Consider the following 24,262-nt stretch of genomic DNA (forward strand, 5'->3'; position numbering starts at 1 on the left):
AGTCAATTTTATTAAAAATGTTCATATTACATTTATTAAAATCTATTAAAATTAATATTTTTGATCCACTTGTGTTTGGCAGGCTCTGAGGAGTCTGGCCCCGAGGGTTTAAATAAATAGTTGCATTAAGTTGCAGGGTTCCTATGAAGATTCTCACTTTTCCCATTCTCGCTCTCAGTGGTGGTGGTGTGTAGCCCTGCGCTCCACGAACACATTCTTTTACGATACATCAAGTAAAACCCCAGTGTGAATGTTACACTCAGACCGGAACACAGTGTGAAAACCCCAGTGTGAATGTTACACTCAGACCGGAACACAGTGTGAAAACCCCAGTGTGAATGTTACACTCAGACCTGCACACAGTGTGAAAACAGGGGGATGTAACAGGTATATGTACGTGTATGTGTGATCTCACCGAAAGAACAAAATTCAAATCCATTGGGTTATTTGATATCCTACCAAATGCTATGTGTTTTAAAAATATGAATGCCGTAAAAGTTCATAGCCTGGTATCTCAGCCCCATTTCTAGTGCCAGCCTTTGAATGAAGAATAGATAGGACCACACGCCAGGATGAATTTGGTGTGTGTGTGCGTGTTCTGGTGTGACTGAAGGGGTCCAGTGGTCGGTCCAGAACATGTATAACCATAAAGACATTGTAGGATTAGGCAGGGTAGGGATTTGAACAGACACATTTAAGAAATCCTATGGTGCGCTTCCTCTTTAAAAAAACAAAACTACAGTCTTGCACTGCAGTCCGTCTCTCTCATTCTCTCTCTTTCACTCTCTCTCTCTCCTTATCGCCTAGAGAAACGGTTCTTGAATGCTTTGATTGTTTTGGCCATCATTGGAGCAATTTCTGAAAGAAAGAAAAAAAGACATTTAGGAGGCTGGCAAAGAGACGATTATTGCATTTTCCATACAACTAAATGTATTCATTTCAATTTATATTGAATCTTTCATTTAAACGGTGACAACTGAGGTCCTCTTTCAAATAGATATTCTAAGTTTACTTTAACTCTGTGCCATCGGGAAACAAAAGCTATTCAACAGCATTCTCACAATGATCACAATAAACAGCCAATGTTCACAAAAACCCTGGGGCCAAAAGTACCCCCTAACAAGCAGAGAGGGGGGGGAAATGTAATCCACAAAACAATTTAATGGAGTCTCCTACACCTACAACAACTCCTGTGCCAGTAAGGCCAACCAAATCACATATATTCCCTGAACACTCTGCTTCCAGGGATGAGTCTTGAGTCACTAGTTGGACCGAGTTAATGATATCAAGCTGTCAAGATGGAGAAACCACACAAGTATTTTCATGGTTTGAAAGGAATGCACTGACCTCCAGTGTCAGACACGATGCAATCAAGAACACCACACCAGGAAACGACTGGGCAGCAGTTTTAAAGTTTAGATTTAATACATTTTAATTTTAAGTTAATTTAAAATGTACGATGTCTAAAACACCTCCTTAAGCATTTGCATGTGTGCCTTATTTGAAGAACAAGTAAGACTTGCATTGCCTACATCTTTGTTTGGAAGTGGAAACAATTAAATTGAGATCAACCCCCATGTCGCTTTGAACTTTAACTAGTGCTTCCTCATGCAAGTTCCGCTCAACAATTTAGCAAGAACATTTTACATCAGACCTTTTGGCCAATACATTTTAGAGCGAACTCTTAGCGCTAAGATTCTTTCAGAATTCAGGCCTACACTTATAACAAACATCAAGGGGTTTGCCTTATAGGAGATAAGCCTTGGTATCAAGACATTAGCCCCATTTACACTATGTGCCGTCTGTACACCCCTCTATGACGAGCTACTGCAGATGGGGAGCACATTCAGCCACAGACTGATCCCTCCTCGGCACACCACAAAGCGCCTTGGCCAGTCCTTTGTGCCAGTAGCCTTTACAACCAAACCAATCAAACATACGTTTCATATAATATTTATATAATTTGTCTATAATTTGCTATTTTGTCTATTTATTTTATCTATTTATTTATTTTATTTCTTATTCAATTTTTTTTTTTTTGATGATAATGTATATAGATAATTGATTACTATTCCCACTACCCTGCTGCTTTGGCAATTGAATTTCCCGCACAGGATTAATAAAAGTTTAACCTATCCTATCCTACACAGGGCTAGAGATCCTGATGCGTTTACACTCTACTCTTACGTCTACACTAGGGGTCATGTAACCAACGCCACTGGTGGAAACCTTTGGCACTGTTCCATGTTTGCCATTGTAAATAATGGAAAAGAAGTTGTGTTCCTGGATAAGGCCTGTTTTAAGCCTAGCTCAGTACAGTACAGTGTTAACGCCCCCTGGGGCAGGAACTAAGGTTTGACCCACAGTGTATTGTGTGCTTCTGGGCGTGGACACTGGGCTATCTTCCAGTAAGGACCATACAACATTGCATCTGTGCACTTATTTGTTGCTCAGGAAAACAATATGGAAAGGCAAACAAAGAGACAACATTTTTTTTTTCCTGTTTTGTATCAAGAAAACTAATTCTTAATCTCCATTAACACCACAATGCCTTACCTAGACATTATATGGTGTGTAAATAATATTATTGATATAAAATATGGTCTAAAGGTTTACTGACAGGTTAAGGTTACATTCCCTTAGAGGGTCCTCATTAATTAATTTTGTGAGTAAGTGATTTATATTAATTAAAAAGCTTTGAGTGATTCAGTGTGAGTTTGAGACAAAGGTAGGTCCATCGGAGTGAGCTTAGAGACCCGAAGATAAATGCAGGACTTACTTTTGACCTGTGGTTTCTCACGTGCGCTGTGCCCTCCCCCAGATACAGAGGGGCGGGATGGCTCGGGGGGGCTGCTGTAGGACGAGTGGGCCCCGTCATCCGACTGAGAGCTGTAGGCCATCGCCGGCTTGATCCTGATGGGAACACAAAGGCAGACACAAATTTAAATCATTTTGACATTGAATACAAATCTGATTTTATCATTAATCAGGAAGATAACTGGCTACAAACAGTCAAGCACTGCCGTTGAAGGGACCCTGGAACGTGCTAACGAGATGAACCAGTTTTTCAACAGGTTTGACCTCCAAACGCCCATGAGCTCAGCAGGGCAGATGGGGTACCTACTCACCACCATCAGTGCCCCCACTCACACCTTGTCTGCCCCCACCACCAGCCCCCTACCCCAGGAGGCAGAAGCATGCCCCCCCACAGATCCCAGCCTGTCTTTTACACCTGGAGACATAAGTTTGTTGTCTCTTTATTTTATCTATTTAGTTTATTTCTTATTCATATTTGTATTCATTTATTTTTGATGTTTATGTACATAGATATTTGATTCTTATTCCTACTACCTTGCTGCTATGACAACTGAATTTCCCTCACAGGATTAATCAAAGTGTATCTTATCTTAAATTGCGAGTGTTTTTGCAGATGGATTTCTAACCAGCTGATGTCACCTCTGTCACAACCTGGCAAACCATGCAAACTGTTTTACCCACTCAGGTGTCTTACCGGACTGCAGGTAATCCAGAGCTGGCACTGGAGCTGGAGGGGCCACTGTTTGTGCCAAACTTCTCCTGGCGGCGACGCACATCTCGCGGAGGCTTGGCAACCGAGTTCACATACGCCATCTTCACCGTACGACCTGTCAAGGGAGAAGCATAGAGGTAAGTGCTCATCAAACACAAGGGAGCGCCACAATCCTCACCATCACTATCCCATACTAGCGCAACCGTATCGCATCACCACACAGTCACACAACTCCAACAGCAGCTAGCCAAATCAACACACACACACACACAGACAGACACACAGACACACACACAGACACAGACACACACACACGCACACAGTTAGGGGGCTATTCAAATTCACTCTCACTGTTCCATGGGACTAATATTAGTCCATTCCATTCTCCATGGGTCCATGGGTTTAAATTGGGCTCCTCCGGAACCCTGGGATCTACACTAGGTGATCTATATATGCCTCATGGTATGCATGTGTGTACCTTCAGGGCATCTAGCGTGAGCCGAGCTGGCAAATCCAGCCTGTGCATGTGTGTTTACCTTTAGGCTTGTTGGCGTGGGCCGAGATGATGTTCGACGTGAGCATGCGCAGGCGCTCCTCCCGTTCGTCGTGCTTGCGCAGGTACAGCTCCCGCCATGACTCATACTCCTGCGGGCCCTCCCGCTTGAAGTCACGCTGGCAGTGCTTGTTCCACAGCTCATCTGTGTCCTCCAAAAAGTGCTGCAGGAGAGAGAGAGAGACAGAGAGAGGGAAAGAAAGAGAGGGAGGGAGAGAGAAAGGGAGAGAGAGACAGAGAGAGAGAAAGAGAGAAAGAAAGAAAGAAAGAAAGAAAGAGAGAGAAAGAAAGAAAGAAAGAAAGAAAGAGACAGAGAAAATGAAGGATCACAATGTTGTATTTGTGTGTTTGTGTATGTATGTTTGTATATACACTGTACTGTATATGACCTGGGGAGCCTGAGGAAGGGAATCTCCCAGGCTAGCTAAACACAGCTCCTCTCCCCCAGTGCATGTGGCAAGCCATACAGATAAAACACAGACATCAAACCACCCAGCACTGTGCCTCCATCCAGCTCTGACTCCCTCCCTGACAATCTCAGCTACTTCAATGCTTGCTTTGACCAGGGAAATAAGGAGGCCCTCCTGATGAGAAGCCTCCCTCACACCCTCACCTCAGACGTCTGCTCCCTCCTGAGCAAAGTTAATCTACGGAAGGCAGCTGGCCCTGATGGAACACCTGGCTGCCTGCTTAGAGCCTGTGCTGAGCAGCTGGCTGGGGTCTTCAAGGACACTTTCAATCGGTCCCTGGCTCCCCATTATGGTGCCAGCGCTGAAGCACTCTACTGTTAAGGCTCTTAATAACTTCCATCGCACTCACCCCCGTTTTCACCAAGTGTTTCAAGAGAAGGATTCTTTCAACCCTGAAATACTGTCTGCCTGCTACATTGAACCCACATCAGTTTTCCTACCATCGGTCTCAGATACTTTGCCATCTCCACGGCACTCCACTCTGCCCTGACCCACCAGGACAGTCAGAACTTGTACGTCAGAATGCTGTTCAGAGACTTCAGTTCAGCATTTAAAACTGTGATCCCCTCCAAGCTTAGCAAGCTTGGCATCAGCACATCCTTTAAGATGAACAAGCTCTCATTCTCCACCATCACCCTGAACACCAACGTGCCACAAGGCTGCGTGCTAAGCCCTCTTCTGTACCCCCAAGTTCAGCCATGACTGCGTTCCTGTTTATGGCTCCAACCATTGAGAGCATGCTCACAAACTGTATCTCAGAGTGGTATGGCAACTGCTCCGCATCAGACCATAAAGCACTCCAGCAGGTGGTGAAACCTGATCACCGGCCCCAAGCTACCCACCATCAACAACATTTATCACCAGCTCTGCCTGAGCAGGGCGAGAAACATCCTCAAGGATGCCTCCCACCCTAACCATGGACTTCCATGGACAACCGCCATGCATCTGCTCCCATACTGTTCAACTCCACACCAGCACTGTAATAGCATCACTGCACTCACTACTGCCCTGTTTCAGTTCTTCAGAACATGTTGTTTGCACTATTCAACTGTACACATGTTGGTTATACTCTGACAAATACTTATACCAAATATACACATGCAGTTCATACTGAACATACAACCTTATATTCACACTCTCTGTTCTCTCACTCTGTCCACTTCTCTGTATGTGCGCATTTAAAATATATACATATACAATATTTGTATATTGTAACCCTCCACTGCACACCAGTTGTACTTACTTTTCCTGCACTTATCTGTAGATAACAGTTTATTTTTGCACTTCTGGTTAAATGCTACCTGCATTTCATAGGCTTCGTAAACCATACACTGCATATTGACAATAGTTGAATCTAATGTATGCAGGTTTGAGTCTTATACAATAAATTCCTCAACATACTACGGGTCCTTTTAGGGGTGTGAGTGTCTGTGCATGTATGTATGAATGTACAGTGTATTCAGAAATGTTGACCCTTTCGATTTTTCCACTTTTTGTTATGTTTCAGACTCATCTTGAAATGTATTTCATCAGTTTAGACACAACGCTCCACAATGAAAAAGCTATGCCAGGTTTTGAAGTGTTTTGTTAATTTATTCAAAATAAAAGACTGAAATATCCTATTTACATAAATATTCAGACCGTTATGACACTTGCAGTTGAGCTGTGCATCCTACTTCTATCAATGGTACTTGACATCCTTCAACAACTTGATTGGAGTCCACCTGTGCCTAACTGTATCCATTGGCCATAATTAGGAAAGGCACACACCAGTCTATATAATATCTCACAGTTGATGTTGTATGACAGAGAGAAAACCAAGCCATGAGGTCGCGAGAACTGCCCCTAGATCTACCAGGCAGAATTGGGTCCAGACACAGATCTGGGAAAGGATACAAGAAACTTTGTGCAGGAATGAAATTGCCCAATTGATGTTGGCCTCAATCATTCTCGTCTCCCTATATCTGGCCACCCAGGCAAACTGAGAAATCAGGGACAAAGGGCCTTGCTCAGACAGGTGACCAAGAACCAAATTATTACTATGAATAAGATCCAAAGTTCCCTTGTGGAGATGGGAGAACCTTACAGACAAACAACCATCAGTGTAGCACTCCACCAATCCAGCCTTTCTGGTGGAGTGGCTAGACAGAAGCTTTTCCTCACTAAAAGGCACATGACAGCCCACTGGGAGTTTGCCTAAAAGCACCTAAACGACTCTCAGACCATGAGAAGCAAAATCCTCAGGTCTGACGAAACGAAGATTGATTTATTTGGCCGTTTGACAATTTCTAACGGCATGTGTGGAGGAAACCAGGCACTGAGCATCACCTCATTAATACCATTCCTACAGTCAAACTAATGTGTGGCAGCATCATGCTGTGGGGATGATGTTGTTCTGCGACAGGAACTGTAAGACTAATCAGAACTGAGGGAAAAATTTAGTAATATCAGCAATCCTGAGTAAAAACCTTTTCCAGAGTGCTCAGGATCTCAGGCTTGGGCAAAGGTTTCAACAAGACAATAACCCGAAGCGCACCACCTTACTTAGGTGGGCCAAGCTTGTAGGATCATTCCTAAGAAGACTTGAGGCTGTCCTTGCTGCCAAAGGGGCTTTCACCAAGTATTAAGTGAAGGGTCTTAATACTTCCGCAAATGGCGTATTTCAGTCTTATTTTTAATAAATTAATAAAAACACTCCATCCATGAAACCAATAGAAGATGAGTTGACTTTCTGAATGCATGTGTGTGTGTGTGTGTGTGTGTGTGTGTGTGTGTGTGTATCTATGCAAGTGTGTTACCCACCTGATTGCACTCCTCAATGCGGTACAGCTGTGCTGGGGTGCAGCGTTCCAGAACTGGCTCCAGAATCTCAAATGGTACGCCCCCAACCTCATCAATTGCTAAGGAAACATCATCAATCATAAATGAATCCAGTGCAATAAAGTGGTCTCTCAACTGGTGATGTCACCACAAAAAACACCTACTGAACACCTATAACTCAAAACCTCACCACAAATACAGCATCATTCACTATAGACACCATGGATCAACACAAAGAAATTCTTACAAAAACATACAACAATAACATCTATCAATAACAATAACATTCTGGAAACATGAGATAACTATTAGCAATGGCTAATCACTAAGATAATATGTATGACCTAATACACATAAACACAGAGTTTGGAAGAACATGCAGAAGATCTCTACAAGTACAATGTCTTTGTGGCTGTTTTGGTGATGCATAGTAATGCCATAATATAAAGACACGTTCTAGGTTCAGCCTGACATAGAGATACAGTCCAGTACAGTCCAGTCTCCCTCACAGGGACTTACAGTCAATGTTGTTCTGGAGAACTCTGATACACTGCTCATATAGGGACATCATCTTGGGTAGGTAGGCCGTTTTGGAGCCGGAGTACACCGTCATTTTAGAGTTAAAACGTCGGCCTGTGAAGCCGGAATCCTCCTCTTCATTCGACACAGGAACTGGTGGAAGGAGAAGAGAAATGTATCAGTCTGCTGTCAAGATTGACTTACTGGAGAGAGAGAGGACATCTTAACACTTGAGTTACCCATGAACTTGTCCTCAACACACACAATTTACCATAACAGTGATATACTATATACAGTCATATACTATACTAAACTACTGCTGCTACTACTACTACTACTACTGCTACCACTACTACAGCTGCTACTGCTACCACTACTACAGCTGCTACCGCTACTTCTGCTGCTGCTGCTGCTGCTGCTGCTACTGCTACTGCTACTGCTACTGCTACTGCTACCGCTACTTCTGCTGCTGCTGCTACCACTGCTGCTACTACTACTACTGCTACCACTACCGCTGCCAGCACTGCTGCTTCCACTACCGCTGCTACCACTACCGCTGCTACCACTACTTCTGCTACCACTACTACTGCTACCACTACTACTGCTGCTACTGCTACCGCTGCTACCACTACTACCACTGCTGCTGCTACCACTACCCCAGCTACCACTAACCTGCTACCACTAAGGCTGCTACCATTACTGCTGCTACCACTGCTACCACTACTGCTGCTACCACTACAACTGCTACCACTACACTACAACTGCTACCGCTGGTAGTTCTGCTGCTGCCACTACTGCTGTCGCTGCCGCTGCCACTACCAATACTACAGCAGAGTTGAAAATGTCAGAGCAAGAGAGAGTGAGTCACCTTTACGTCTCTGCGGGGACACGGGCGTGTGGTGCTCTATAGAGGGGAGGGGCCGGTAGTTGGGCTGGATGGCTGGCAGAGGAATGTCAGGGAGGGTGGGCATCACGTCCACCACCTGGTCAGAGAAGAGAAACAACGCAGTCTGTTACTCCATGGACACATCAGTAGGGATAGGCGCACTCCACTTCCAAAAATAAATGCGATTTCGGGTGCGAGTAAAAGAATGTTAACTTAGAGTAGAATAAAACCGCACTCTCAAGCTTTTCTCATTGCTATTTAGACCAGTTTATTTCCCAGACGCGTTTCGGCCTAAGCCACCGTTATGGAGACATGGCATGGAGACTGAGGGAGGAGTGCTGGTGAGTTACTCTAGGAGTATGAAGCACATGTGGAGGCTCCAGGGATTAGAAGAGTGGGACAGGCTCGGCCCAGGCATGTAGTTTAAGGAGTGGAGGAGCCAGTGCCTCTAGCGACAGCTCTTTATTATAGAGATAAGACATCTAAGCCTCTTTCTCTCGCAGTCTTCTCATTACGACACTCAGTCTTAGTCAATCGAGTGAGGAATGTATTGGAGGTAAGCATCAATGGCTGGGGTTGGGCACTATTTTCAGGTAATACTAAACATAATGACAGTATCATCTTTATAAATGCCTCTGAAGTTACTCCAGATCAGTAAAACTGTGCACTTGAACATCGTAACTTACAGAACACACAAAATCAGAAACATCTGAACTTAAACCACAAAAATAGCAAAAGCGGTTGCTAGGTGCTCTAGGGGTGGGAGGAGCTGGCTGGATAATGGGTGGAGGAGGCAGGTGCATGTCGTGCATGGGGCCTCACCTTTCTGCGTTTCTCAGGTGTGGGGGCGATGGGGGTGGAAGTGGGGCTCGGCGCACGTTCCGAGCGTTTGCTGCTGCGGGCCCCGTTGGAGCTGCTGGGTTTGGAGGGGTGCGCTGGAGGTGGAGGAGCAGCAGGCCTCGGGGAAGGCTTCAGCTGCTGCTGCGGCTTCTTCTTCTTCTTGGTTGGGGTGGGCGCATCGTACGTCAAGAAGGACTCAAAGGACATGGTTGGGGTCTCAAAATCGTCCTTGTCCTCCTCCTGAGGAGGCTCCACCTCCTCTCTCTTCACCGGAGCCCTCCCTGCCAATGACACAGACACACATGGGAATTAGTCAAGCCAGGTTCACAGGTCCTTCTATAGAGTCACTGATGAAACACAACTCAATCACAACAACTCACTAACAGCCATACATGCCCAAAATATTCTACACACATTTCACTTTCATACACACATTCATCACCACAAACACAAGTGCAGACCAAGAGGACCACCATATTCACATGCAAACACATCACCTTCACACACAAACAGACAGACACAGACACAGACACAGATTTCTACACACATTTCACTTTCATACACACATTCATCACCACAAACACAAGTGCAGACCAAGAGGATAACCATATACACATGCAAACACATCACCTTCACACACAAACAGACAGACACAGACACAGACACAGACAGACACAAACACAGACACAGATACAGACAGACAGAGGCACAGACACAGACAGACGCAGACACAGACACACTATATATATTTACCATCGCTTCCTCCCTTCTTCTCCTTCCTGTCATGTGGGTTGTGTTTCCTGTCGTGCGGTGTGTGTGTATTTTTGTGTTTGTCTTGTCGATGTGTGCCGCCGCTGCTGCTACTACTCTGTTCCCGGTTGCTGCTCTTCTTCCCTTCAACACCCGCAATACTCAACGCCGATTGAGGAGGTTGTTTCCGGCGCTCCTGCTCCAGGCCACCGGGGGTGCTGTGACGTTCTCTCGGGCGGTCTTTGTATTCTCTGGCTGGGTCTCGGTGAGGCTTGCTGTGGCGGGGCTCTTTCCGTGGGGGGCTGGGTGCAGACTCCTCCTGAGGACTGTCGTAGCCCGGCTGGTACTGTGCCAGGCGTTCGCCAGTGAGACCAGGAGCTGTGGGGCTGTATGCTTGCGGAGGAGAGGGGGAGTAATTGTGTTGGTACCGGCTGACGTGTTCGTGTCCATGTTCATGTTCATGTTCGTGTTCGTGTTCATGTTCCTCCTCTTCCTCCTCTTCTTGCTCATGGTGCTCGTATTCCTCCTCCTTTTCCTCGTCTTCCACCTCGTCTTCCACCTCATCTTCCTCCTCCTTCTCCTCCTCCTCCTCTGCGTGGCGAATGTCTTCGGGAGAAGGTTCGCGTGGTCGTTTATGGCCTCTTTTAAGGTCTAATGCTTGTGAGTGTGAGCGGACATCTTTAGTGGGAGTAGGCCTATGGGAAAACGTGATGAAAAACAACCATTTAAAACAGCTTTCGGGAGAGAAGTGTCTAGTATGGATAACCGGAAATAAATGTATAGACGAGCATGAAAAACCACATCTAGGGTGTCCATCGTCACAGATAATAAGATGTATTGTATTTGTATAAGATTTGAATTCCTCACCAAAAGAATCCCCTCTCATTCATTACATGAAATCATCAGATATCTGAATAGCAGACAAAACTACAAACGGCAAAGCACCAATGACACATTAACTTACCGATCAGCAGGCTGGGGCACAAGTTTCTTCCATTTAGCCACTAAGCCCTTAGCAAACTCTCCCACCAAGTCATTTTTCCGGAGAGAATTTACAGTTTTCCCAACACCCGTTTCCTGTCAGGGAGGGACAGAGATCATCTTCATAGGTTGCATGGAGACACCACTGGGGCTAAACACGCCTCACTCATTCACTACTACCACGACAATATCTGAACAAGATCACTGTGTACATAAAGTAGCACACATTAGTGTTATTACACTCCATAAAGACACCATGAGGGAGCCATCACAGTCGAAAACAGACTGTCGATGGAGATGTGCTACAATCGCCCAAGGCAACGCGAGACAATCTGTGCATAATCTCCTCATAAATATGCCCTTGCTGTTTCTCTGGAGAGAAAAGGTAAAAAAAAAAGTGCACTCACCACCAGGATGTCCACAGTCATGGGTAGCTCTGCCAGCCTCTTCAATGTCTTCTGCAGCTAAATACACACACACACACACACACTTATCAACCCACAGTACAAGCTGGAAGTAATACCACACTTACGTCAGTGTTGTCAATATTAATTTAGCAAATTATTACACTAAAGCAGGGATTGGCATAAACACTATCAGACGTAAGCAATGCAACACCCTAGGTCCAAGTCCAAGGTAGCAAGAGAGAGGGGGGGGCACATAAAATCAGATCTTCTGAGTTCACATTTGCACCAAATTATGTGACGAGCACCTGGCACCAGGTGCGACCAAAAGGAGTGAGAAATCTGACTCCAGTGTCTGTGCATGACCATGTTGGCTGTGTCTACGCCTGGTGACGTGGGCCCTAATCATGAGTGGGGGAGAAAGTAGCCTACGTAAGGGCTACGAGAGTTCTATTTACCCAGCAAGTCAGCGGGGCTTCACGGGGCTTTGTGAAAAAATTACAATTTTCTAGGCCAAGAATACAATCGCGTTTATATCCCTTGTTGTGGTGCAGTATATATATAACTGGTCTGATCCGACACTGTCTGAGAGGCAATATCATTGTATGACAAGTGCAGGCAACAGTGTTGTAACCACTGTCTGCCTGTTTCCGTTACGCTGGCTACTTCAGGAATAGCTGTGGTTGACATTTCTTATGCCTGCGTTTACGGCATAAAAGTGTCGTCGAGATTTCTAGTAAAACATCTTAAGATATCACTATATATCATACTAGATACTGCGATCCACAAACATAATCTGCTTAAAAGTGAATGCATTTAATGCGTGACGTGCTGTTGTAAAGCAGCTAGGATAGTGGACTAGGCTACTTTCAGTAAACTGCGTCGCCACGTTGGAACAGAACCAATCACAATACGATCGACCATCATTAGTTTACATCCTGCCCTCAGCAATCCACCGGCCTTTACCTTCCGAGGCTCTTGGTTCTCGGAGAGTCTGGACTGCAATCTCTCCACCGCTTCCAGCAGCTCCTCCGCCATGTTTACAAGTGGAACCGAAGGCCCCGGAAACTGCTTCATTCCCCAGCTCCGCGGCTTCACCGTACCTTTACTGGCATGGAGCTCCCGGAACTACGTCACGAAACAGCTGACAGCACTGGAATGGTTTAATCCATTATTATTATCATCCAGGTAGGGACAGAATGTTTCGTGTATCGGGAAGGATCCCGGCATAATCGCCTCTACAGAGCAAACAAGCTAAATCTTTTTTTTGTTTTCTTATTCAGATTTTTTTTTTCTACTCCAATTTCACTCCATACCTTATTCTGTTTAAAAATACTTTAAGCTCACTAAACTACAGTATTAAAGTACTCTTCTACATTCCAGAATAGTCTTTGTGTGTTTTTTGTGTGTAGACAACGCTAAGGTAATGTTATGACACCATCGTAATACCCATTATTACCAGTAACCCAGTCTTTTTCTCTTGATGATATTTCAACTTGATAAATGCAGTAAGTGGTGTGTGTGTGTGTGTGTGTGTGTGTGTGTGTGTGTGTGTGTGTGTCTGTGTGTCTGTGTGTGTGTGAGTGTGTACATACATACATAACATAACATACATGCATACATACATATCCGAGAGAAACTCATGATTTCTTGCCTTACAATATGGAATCAATTTTCTGGCACTTCTGCTAAAGGATAGGAAAGACCCAATGAAGAAAAAAAAGTACAAGGAAATGTAGGTTACACAGGTACATTATTTCATTATTATTGTCAATATTTGTATAGAATAGCCAACAATCAAACATACAAAAAAGTAACAATACACAGACAATAGTCAACAATAGAACATAGAATAAATAACAATACACAGACAACAGTCAACAATAAAACATACAATAAGCAACAGAACATAGGTCAGTTAATGGTTGTGATGCATTCTGTGTGAATTGTGCTCCATGACCTTGTCTCATTGTTCGTTGTGATGTCCTGATCAGTGTGTGGCTGCTGTTGTTTTGACCTGTTGTTAAATATGATTGTTGGGGCACTGTTGTGTTGTTGCACTTTAGTGCTTTGTATTCATGTTCCCAGGTGCCCTCTACAGGCAGCCATATGACATACTCAAGCCGAGAACTGAGGTATGCCAGAGAAGCAGGCCTAGCTTTAAATACACACACACACAAACACACACACACACACACACACACACACACACACACACACACACACACACACACACAAAACCAGCCCCTTGCCATTTGAGGGAAGGGGTAACTGTATATGGAGTGACTCTGGCAGGCTGTCTCTCTGTATTTGGCGGTGTGCATGTGAGGGTGTGTGTGTGTGTGTGTGTGCATGTGAGCGTGTGTGTGCCTGTGTGTGTGTATTTGGAGCTGGACGCATAGCTGGGTGCGTGAGCGACAGGCTCGTCTTTCATAGTTCTGGTGGGACGTCAGACAACTCAAACACATGCATGCTCACACACGGGCACGCTCACAACACCTCAGACAGGCAGAGGACAGAGGGACATTGCTACGTGGAAGAGGAGGATAACATCTACACATTCACAGCGCCACGAAAGTGAAGATAGAAGGATAAGGAAGGGAAGTAACAGAGAGGAAAGAGCACAAGAAGGAAAGATATAAGGTAAATATTACTCTTGGAGTGGAGTAACAATCTCTCTCAACAATGAGAGACAAAACTGTTATTAGCCTACTCAGTAATGTGCAACTGATTGCATGACTGCCCAAGCATTGAGAGGAGAGACCTGCTATTCCTGACACTTGAGCTGAAAGGAAACAGTAGACCATTCTCATTCACAAAGACATGATTGAGAGCTTGCTATAATCGTTATAAGACTACAGTGGGACCTTAGTCAGAGGTTATTGATGTGTAGCAGCAAGATGGCAGAGGATGTATTATACCAGTGAGACAAACACAGACACAAATAAAAGCCTGGTACTGTTCAGAGACTGGAGCATGTCAGCACACAGATAGGAAATAGGACTGATACGTAAATTACGTGTGACATTCATCTCTGACATCAAGAGCAGGAGATTGCAGTATGTCCAAATGTAAACAGACGCTGTTCCAACTTATCTGTCTGTCAGGTGAGATGACTAGAGCCAATAGAGCCACACACACACACAAACAGGACATGTAGCACAGGATGGGTGCATGGGTGGATGAAGGGGGTCTCTGCTTTGTGTTTCTGTGGACACATTCACCCATCTGAATACATCATCTCAATGGGTCTCACACCACCATGACAGCACACCACAGCATCAACCCACTCAAATGAGTAACTTGTCTTCCACAAGCTCTCTAAACCTCTCAGTGATGGTTGGGATGAGATGTTTGTGTGTGTGTGTGTGTGTGTGTGTGTGTGTGTGTGTGTGTGTGTGTGTGTGTGTGTGTGTGTGTGTGTGTGTTTCCGTGTGTGTGTGTGTGTGTGTGTGTGTGTGTGTGTGTGTGTGTCTGTGTGTGTGTCTGTGTGTGTGTGTGTGTGTGTGGGTGTGTGTGTGAGCTGCTGAAGAAGGACTGTACTAGCCGACCACAGAGTGTTGCTCAACACCTATAAAAAACTAGCAGCGCTAGCAGAAGGCATTCATGGGGGTCGTGAGGTGGGGAGGGGAGGGGAGGGGAGGGGAGGGGAGGGGAGTGAATATTGTGCATGGTGACTTTGGCATGCCAGTCTGATGGGGCAACAGCTTTAGGATCACCCCCCCACACACACACACACACACACTTACACACATACACACACACACACTTGCACACATACACACAGACACACACACACACAAACACACACACACACCCTGCTCTGACAAGCACAGCAGCTGCAGACAGCCACTGGAAAACCTCACCACTCAGCCCATCTCTTCTTTCCTGCTGCACTCTTCTCATCTTCACCAATCATTCCATTACTGACCCATCACACCTTCATCTATACGTGTTCATCCTCCTCATCCGACAGCTCCTCTTCCTCAGTGCTTCCTCCTCCCTCTCCTCCTCTATGGGTTGATGAGAAATCTTCTTCTTGTTTTTCTTTCATTCCAGCCTTCCGACACTCTTCTTCTTTCCCTCTTTCTTTCTCCGACTCGTCCTAGTTTAACACACACATATCACGGGGACGACGGCTGTTGCTTCATGTCATGTCATATCAAATCGAATCGAATCGAATCGAATCGAATCGAATCGAATCGAATCGAATCGAATCGAATCGAATCGAATCGAATCGAATCGAATCGAATCAAATCAAATCAAATCAAACTTTATTTATACGGCACATTTCATACCAAGAGGTGGTGTATCTGGTGGTCAAGTGGGGGTTGACATGCATACGTAGGTAGTTGTGGGTGTGTGTGCTTGTTGTGTCTGTATGGATGTTGTTTTTGAGTGCCTGTCATGTATGTGTGTGGGGTCAAGCTGCACCTAAGCGCTGAAGGCCACAAGATGTACAAGATGTTGACATAGAAAGGTCCTAACTGCATAACACTGATCTGCATCTGTGTGTGTGTGTATGTGTGTGTGTGTGTTTGTGTGTGGGTGTGTTTGTGTGTGTGTGTGTGTGGGTGTGTTTGTGTGTGTGTGTGTGTGTGTGTGTGTGTGTGTGTGTGTGTATGTGTGTGTGTGTGTGTGTGTGTGTTTGTGTGTGTGGTAGAGATAGGTCAGGGCAATGATAAACGTGTTTATGACCTACTTTCACTTTGAATCCCATCCAATTAGGAGAGAACTATCAAAATCACCTCATGCTGCAGAACATAACCTTACACTTAATGTCACACTCTCACAGTCTAACCCAATCTGCAACACAAACACAACACATCAGGGAGTCACGTCCCACTTCAATCACTGGCAATCTCAGTAAAATGATACACCGCACGCCAAACAAAGCTCTAAAGAGGGATTTCTGGGCAGAGTGAACCTAGATAGTTCTGTATACCTGATTGTTCTGTATCCAGATAGCCTCCCCTATCTCTGGAAAAGCCAAACACTGTATCACATTAGACATTCCATAAAAATGAGCATAAAGACAGTTTAGAGTGACTTAATTCGTACCACATTTGAGTGTCTCATAACACCGGATTGACCAAATATTGTGACAACAGGAAACCTCTTTCTGTCCATCAGACAGCTATGCCTGCGGTAGTTAGAACCACTCCACTAGTCTGGTTCTTTAATAGGGCTGGTTTTCTGTCTTTCTGGATGGTTCTTTTCACACTCTCCAATAACTTTTGTAAGAACCACTACACTAATCTGGTTCTTTAATAGGGCTGGTTTTCTGTCTTTCTGGATGGTTCTCTTCACACTATAGCTTATGTCGCCTGATGGTCAGCACCCCTGAAGGCCTTTCTGAACATGACATTCACCCCGCCATTCTGATTGAGGAGGTTGAGGGGGTGGATTTGGGTGACCAGTGCCTGTTGACCCAATTAGCCCTCTGCACTTCCACCTGCTATTAGTAAACATGGGCCAGAGAAATAAATAGTCCCCTCCTGCTGACCAGTATCACGCTTCAAGTATGAAACACAGCCAGGGGGTGCACACCTGTTCCAGCTAATCTCTCTGTCATGGTATTAGGCTATAACATTTTTATTCAGGAAGGCATTTTTGTTATGCTTATGTTAACAATTTTTTATTTTATTGTATTATTATAGTTAGTTTCTAATATGTAGGCACTCTGAGATTCCTGTGAATGAAAAGTGTGTTAAAAATAAAATAAAATGAATTATTATTATTATTATTAACATCAGGTTCTAACATCAGGCCCTCTGTTTACTAAGAACATGGAGAGAAGGGAGAGAATGGAATGTGCCTGATTTCTGATTCCTTTCCTTCTAATGACGTCTATGTGTTTTTGATAATCAGTGTACTTTGTAACTCTGACATCACAGGTGCTTATCTGTCCGTACAGCGTGCACATAAACACAGCCGCAGAAAAAAGAGAGAGTGTACACATCCAAGGTGGATAACATGAGCGTCATAAGCAGAATTAATGTGTAACATTTTGACATTTTGACTCGCCTTGAGAAAACTCCTATTTGTTCTTAGTCCTTCCCGGTGAAGGTGCCTTATTAGTGGAAGCTTTCAATACCACTTCAGATCAACAGTTGTACAACCGTGATGTAACATGCAGGTATTTAAATACAGGCCATCCCCCAGACACTATATTTCCATAATGGTGTCACTATCTGTGGGTGGATCCCTCCCAGGCATATTACTAATATTTCCTGTTTGACTAAAACGAGGAAAAAAGTTTAAAGGAAACCCCTGAAACGAAAACTGAGAGAGAATCCAATTCAACCTAACTACCTTAATCATGTCATCATTGAAAAAAGAGAGAATGATTCTCACAGAGGAGACGGGAGGGGACGGACGGACTCCAATAGGCAGATGGAGGGGAGAGGGGGTTTCACACACAGAGGAGGAAGGACAGATGGAGGGTAATTTAAGCACTGGAGACTCACCCCTGCCCCCGATTAAGCCTATTTTTAGACAGTGACTTGTGTGCATCACTCCAGTTATTATTATATTGTGCCTCCACATGTAAGTATGTGTGCTTTTGTTGTATATTTGTTAATGTTTCAACCTCCCTACATTCTCTCAAAGATTCGCTTTGTTGTATTTCTATACTATTAACCATTTCTATTGACTAACTTGACTAATTGGCAATTATGGGCAGTAATATTTTTAGTAAACATATATTTATCTCTACAGTATTTTAGTCGAACAGATGGCCCTGTACCCTGAAGATCCACCGCCGCCAGCTAGTCATTTATGGATGACGGCTAAATAAATAACAAAACCTCTTGCCCAGCTCTGGGAAATTTCAATTTATAATTGCAAGGCCCGCATAGTGTTATTTATATCTGAGCCTGTAAGCTTGAATGCAAGAGCTGTGAACTGAAAGCCTGGCCCTGTCTCTGGCTCCCTCCCCAACCCTCCCCCACCCCACCCCACCCCACCCCACCCTCTCTCCAGCCCCAGCCCACTCACAGCTGTCAGTCACACTGACTCAGGCAGGCTGCCTATGCAGGACACCCAATGCGGCTTCCCCTAAATGTCTCAGTGCTGGACGACAGTGACAATCTGTCTCCCACTTTGATAATTAATGTTTATCATTACGTCTTCCCAGGAGCTGTGTGCCACTGTGACGTCAACACCAGCGCCTACCAGCTGCCTGACTCCATCTGCTAGAAGCCTGCCTGTCGGTCGCTTTGTCTCAGATTATCACTGAAGTGAATTCCCAAGAGCGTAACTGAAGAAAATGGCCCCCAAGAAGAAGGCTTCTCGCCCCCTAAAGAAGGAAGGTGTGCCGGAGCCTTCAGAAGTCGTGGTGACAGCATCAGAAAGCACTGTGTTGTCATCCGAGGGTGTGTTTGTGTCCGAGGGAGTGAAGAAGCTGGAGGCGCCGCTCAACGTGGAGCACCTTAACTGCCTCAACGGCCTGCCCCTCCCACTTCCTCTTCTTCCTCCAATCATCCGTCCCGGAGAGAGGGGGCTGGGCATTGGGAACGAGCTGACCCGCCCCCTCCATGGATCCGCCATGCTGGAGGAGCTGAGTCGCATGCGCCAGGAGCGCTTCCTCACCGACATGGAGCTGGCGACCAAGAGCAAAGCCTTCGACGTGCACAAACTGGTCCTGTCCTCAGTCAGCCAGTACCTGAGGGAGGTCCTTGCCAAAGACCCAACACTGAAGCGCCTGGAGCTTCCCACACTCTCTCCCCTGGGTAGGCCTGATATACTGTGTACACTGGCACTGATACTGTCATTCATGATGAATTATGTCATTATTCCACATCCACACCTTAAACTCTTAGAAGAGAGAGAGAAGTGTATGTGCAAAAGCGTTTTGGGCTGTATCTATCGAGCCATTGTTACAGTATAAACTTTTTTCAATAGAGCAGTTTTTGGGCTGAAAGATCTCGTAAGAATTAATCATTAATGATCATGATGACAGGTTTAGTTATAGTTATGGACTGAGAGCCCAGTTGGAAGGCTACCACATAAACAGCCATAACACCACCACCTCCTCCTCCTCCTCCTTCTCCTCCTCCTCCTCCTCCTCCACTTCCTCCTTCTCCTCCTCCTCCATCACCTCCTCCTTCTCCTCCTCCTCTTCCTCCTCCTCCTCCTCCTCCTTCTCCTCCTCCTCCTTCTCCACCTCCTCCTTCTCCACCACCACCTCCTCCTCCTCCTCCTCAGGGCTGGCTAATGTGATCACCTTTGCCTACCTGGGCCGTGTGCACATGTCCCTGTACACGGTGGGCTGCACCCTGTGGGCTGCCATGGTGCTGCGTATCCCCCACCTGCTGCAGATGTGCAGTGACTTCCTCCTGGCCGAGCTCAACATGCAGACCTGCGTGTACATCTGGAACATCGCCACCGCCTACGGCCTGAACCCCGTGCGAGACGCCTCCCGCCGCTACGTGATGCAGAACTTCGCCCAGTTCGCCGAGTCGTCCCAGTTCAACCAGCTGACCCAGGAACAGATCCTCTCCTTCCTGCAGGACGACGCCCTTGTGCTGCCCTCGGAGATCAGCACCTTCCAGGTCAGAATCAGAATCAGAAACAGACTTATTGTCAAGTAGGTGTACGCCTACCTGAAATTTGCTCTGGTGTATGGGTGCATACAGTAAACATAAAAAACATACATACACACACAGTAGGTACTACACATAACATAAAACATAGAACATAGAAACACACTAAGTACTACACATAACACAAGTACTACAGGTGAATCACACACACACAAAGAACACACACGCATTGTTTCTCATCAGGTCAACACCAGGCAGGCAGGCAGGCAGGGCTGTCATAGATAGACACTCTGCTGGTTGCTCTGCTTCTACATGGAGCGGTTCAGTGAAGTTAGCCTCACACAACTTAGTCTGCTGTTGCAACACCTGACGCTGAAAACTTGATACAAATGTGTCCCAGCTGTAGGAACAGTACCTTCTGATGCCTTAAATACGTATTTGTGATTTACTGTAAGCTGAATCTCACTCCCAGCCACAGGGGAATACTATACTACAGATAGAGGACTATTAATAAAGCACACTGGATCTGTTAATTTCTAAATGTGGCCTTGTATGTATGTGTGCGTGTGTGTGTGTGTGTTTGTGTGTTTGTGTGTGTGTGTGTGTGTGTGTTTAAATATGGCTGTGTGACAGGTGGCCATGAAGTGGCTGGACTTTGACCCGCAGCGTCAGGTCCATGCGGCTGAGGTCCTGTCCCATGTGCGCTTTGAGACGATCCCCGCCAGCGAGCTGGTCAGTGAGGTGCAGCCCGTGGCCCGCATGATGCTGGACCCTCAGTGTCACCGCCTGCTGGTGGATGCCATGAACTACCACCTGCTGCCTCACCAGCAGAATGTGCTGCAGTCCAAGCGCACTTCTGTGCGTGGAAGCCAGGTGGCGCTGCTCACCGTCGGCGGACGGCCATCACTTACAGAGAGAACACTGAGTCGTGAGGTGAGAATCAAATAAAGTATTACAACTTAACTCATTTACACTCACATTAACTCATAGCCACACAACAGAGTCACAAATCTCTGCAAAACCACAAGGTTAGAAAAACAGCTGCTATCCAAACACATTTCCCCACCACAAATTTTATCAAAAGCAAAATACAAACCTCTACTTGAATACAGGTAATGTGGAGAGACCCTCGTGAGGGTGTGGCTGCCTGGCGTCACCTGACCCAGCTGCCAGCTAAGAGCTTTAACCAATGTGTGGCCGTGATGGATGGTTTCCTGTATGTGGCTGGAGGAGAGGACCAGAATGATGCCCGCAATCAAGCCAAGCATGCCGTCAGCTGCCTTAGCAGGTAGGCAAATACCAGCACATACTTATTACCACACCAGGCAGGCAACACCCTCAGCAAGCACGCTATTTAGTACCTTCATTATATTGAAAAAAAAACAGATGCAAGTTGTAGGACTTAAAAGGCCAGAATCTTGTTTGATTTACTGTTTCTGTCCCTGGCCCCTTTTATCCACCTGTGCCCAGGTATGACCCCCGCTTCAACACCTGGCTGCACCTGACCGGCATGCGTCAAAAGCGCACGCACTTCAGCCTGGTGGCCACCGGGGGGCGCCTCTTTGCTGTTGGGGGCCGCAACACCGAGGGCCTGCTGGCTACGATCGAGAGTTACACCCCCTCAACCAACACCTGGCAGCTGCGCAGCCCCATGGAGGCCCCACGCTGTTGCCACTCCAGCGCCGTGTTGCCGTCCGGGGACATCCTGGTCACCGGCGGTTACGTCAACTGTGCCTACACCCGCTCGGTGGCTGTCTACAGCCTGGAGGGAGACAGCTGGCAGGAGGTTGCCTCCATGGAGACGCCGCGCGGCTGGCACTGCAGCACGGCGCTGGAGGGCCGCGTGTACGTGGTGGGCGGCAGCCAGCTGGGGCCGGGCGGCGAGCGCGTGGACGTTCAGAGCGTGGAGGTCTTCCAGTCCGAGAGCGGCACCTGGGGCCGCATCGCGCCGCTGCCCATGGGCGTGAGCACCGCCGGGCTGTCGGTCCTCGGCGGGCAGCTGTTCCTGCTGGGCGGCTGGAACGAGTCCGAGAAGCGCTACAAGGCAGCCGTGCAGCGCTACGACCCCAAAACCGACAGCTGGGCCGCAGGGGAGGAGCTACCGGAGCCCACGGTGGGCGTATCCTGCTGCGCTCTGGCCCTGCCCCCTCGTCACGCCACCCGTCGCCACCGCAACACCCCCAACTCGCCAAGCAACACCGCAAACATCCACCCAGCAATCACCTCAATCATCAACCCACCAATCGCCTCATTCATCAACCCACCAATCCCCTCATTCACCAACCCACCAAAAACCTCCCCCATCCACGAGCAGCAGCCCATCACTGCTTGAAAGAAGGAAGACAGAGAAAGTACAGGAGAGGGAGAAAGAGGGAGAGGAACATGTACAGACGAGAACAGGAGAACAGAGGAAGAGGAAGGGGCGAGGCAGAGAGATCGAGAGGAAGGATGAAGAGTCGGGTGACGTGTCTAAGCAGCACAGAGGAGACGAGATTAGAAGTGTTCTTGAGTTTGGAAAAGAATCAACAAGGGCCCAGATCATTAAAGAATGTGAAACGACCTAACTGAAGTCAGCATTCAGTGTGCCTGACACACATGAAAGTTTGTAATGTAGCCCAGTCTGAGAGTGAAAGAGTGACAGAATGTGTGTGTGTGTGTGTGTGTAGCTGTCTAGTGGAAGAGTGCCTGAACATGCACATCTGAGTAAGCATGAGTGAATTTTAGCATTTGAGCCGCTATGTTCTTTGACAAATATCATCTTGCACTCTCCCCAGGGTTCAGGTTGTAAATTCTCAAATGACATTAACCAAAGTTTTCATTTATTTAAATATTATTATTATATACAGTGTATTCCTATGTGAAGTAATAAAGGATAATTTCTCATAGTAGTTTAGCTCGAAACTTTACAAAATGTTTAAAAAAAAATTTTTAAAAATTAAAAGAGAAAAAAAAGTAATTTAGTGACATTGAAGCTTTTATATAGCAAGATGTAACAGCAGATATAGTGGAGACATGAGAATGTGGAGACAAACCCACCATGCAGCCACAGGCCTAAGGGGACCAGTTGTGGCCTTTACCTCCCAGCTCCCACACACACACTAGCCCTCAGAGACCGCTTTATGGCATCATAAACTGATGCATCACATGCAGTCCGTCACTGCCTCAGTAATCATGTTACTTTAAAGAGGGTCCCCATAGATCTATGTACCCACAAACTTTTCCCATACCAATATAAGGAAACACATCTTTGAATCTTTGATACACAAACACTTCACATACATTTCCAACGGAGTGCATGTTGAAGATGCCACGGACCGGAGCTATAAGGCGGGTCTAAGCTGCAGGTCCCCCCCTGGCCTGAGACTGCATGGGTGTTCCCCCACTAGGAGACCCACTCTCTTCTTGACCTTGAGAAACCTTATGCGAGTGCCAGTGGAACTTACCAACGGGATGCTTGCCCATTACGGGGCAAGAAACAAATGCTTAAGAGGGAAGTGAAGATTTGACTATGAATTGGTTTATTAATGTGGCAAAGTCTTTTATTGTTTTGCGATATGCAGACCCCTTTGAACAGGTTGGAGAAGCTAAAAAAGAAGCAGTCATTTGGGGGATGGTTTCTGAAGGCAAAAAGTGGGATATATACACAGAAAAAAAAAAGTGATGCAGGATGTTGTGTCGGATCCCAACAGTTTCACTGAATAAAGCCAACCTAAGACAACACTGCAGATGTGTTTCTTTATATCCCAAGCAGATCAGCAAGTTGACCAGCTAAATCCTCTCATTCTACCAGTTGCACCTCAAGAGGCACTAATGATTCACTGCAGCAAAAACAGCAAGGTAAAGGCAGTCATGGGCATAAGCCTACACAGTCAAAAAAGTTGCTTTTAAATCACCAAAATCTCATCAATAATGACTTCGTTTTACATTTATGGAGAAAAGGAACTAATTTTTTCGCACATCAACA

The 24,262-nt window shown here is 46.1% G+C and overlaps 2 protein-coding genes across 2 annotated transcripts; one reads left to right on the top strand and one right to left on the bottom strand.

The window, feature by feature from the left end:
• Positions 1-12,846, bottom strand: eloa (elongin A). Its single transcript, XM_080859027.1, has 12 exons — positions 12,719-12,846; positions 11,756-11,812; positions 11,332-11,444; positions 10,371-11,062; positions 9,600-9,898; positions 8,760-8,874; positions 7,892-8,044; positions 7,355-7,452; positions 4,066-4,246; positions 3,512-3,644; positions 2,780-2,913; positions 1-858 (listed from the first exon to the last, which is right to left on the bottom strand). The coding sequence occupies exons 1-12, from the start codon at positions 12,827-12,829 to the stop codon at positions 797-799; spliced, it is 2,148 nt and encodes a 715-aa protein (XP_080715153.1). The 5' UTR covers positions 12,830-12,846; the 3' UTR covers positions 1-796.
• Positions 12,847-14,174: 1,328 nt separating this feature from the next.
• On the top strand, positions 14,175-24,016 carry klhl43 (kelch-like family member 43). Its single transcript, XM_080859358.1, has 6 exons — positions 14,175-14,395; positions 18,891-19,485; positions 19,961-20,307; positions 20,932-21,231; positions 21,411-21,586; positions 21,769-24,016. Exons 2-6 carry the CDS (start codon positions 19,023-19,025, stop codon positions 22,628-22,630), a joined length of 2,148 nt encoding a protein of 715 aa, XP_080715484.1. The 5' UTR covers positions 14,175-14,395; positions 18,891-19,022; the 3' UTR covers positions 22,631-24,016.
• The last annotated feature ends 246 nt before the right edge of the window (positions 24,017-24,262 follow it).

This window comes from Sprattus sprattus (assembly GCF_963457725.1).
Source record: "Sprattus sprattus genome assembly, chromosome: 20".
NCBI classification, from domain to species: Eukaryota; Metazoa; Chordata; class Actinopteri; order Clupeiformes; family Clupeidae; genus Sprattus; species Sprattus sprattus.

Excerpts from the sequence above, each read along its gene's own strand:
- eloa (XM_080859027.1), bottom strand. The coding sequence starts at position 12,829 with ATGAAGCAGTTTCCGGGGCCTTCGGTTCCACTTGTAAACATGGCGGAG. Across the intron at positions 9,899-10,370 it reads GAAGAAGGGAGGAAGCGATG|GGAGGGCTCCGGTGAAGAGA; the intron begins GTAAATATATAT and ends TGTCATTGGCAG. Across the intron at positions 8,875-9,599 it reads CACCTGAGAAACGCAGAAAG|GTGGTGGACGTGATGCCCAC; the intron begins GTGAGGCCCCAT and ends TTCTCTGACCAG.
- klhl43 (XM_080859358.1), top strand. The coding sequence starts at position 19,023 with ATGGCCCCCAAGAAGAAGGCTTCTCGCCCCCTAAAGAAGGAAGGTGTG. Across the intron at positions 21,232-21,410 it reads AGAGAACACTGAGTCGTGAG|GTAATGTGGAGAGACCCTCG; the intron begins GTGAGAATCAAA and ends ACTTGAATACAG. Across the intron at positions 21,587-21,768 it reads GCCGTCAGCTGCCTTAGCAG|GTATGACCCCCGCTTCAACA; the intron begins GTAGGCAAATAC and ends ACCTGTGCCCAG.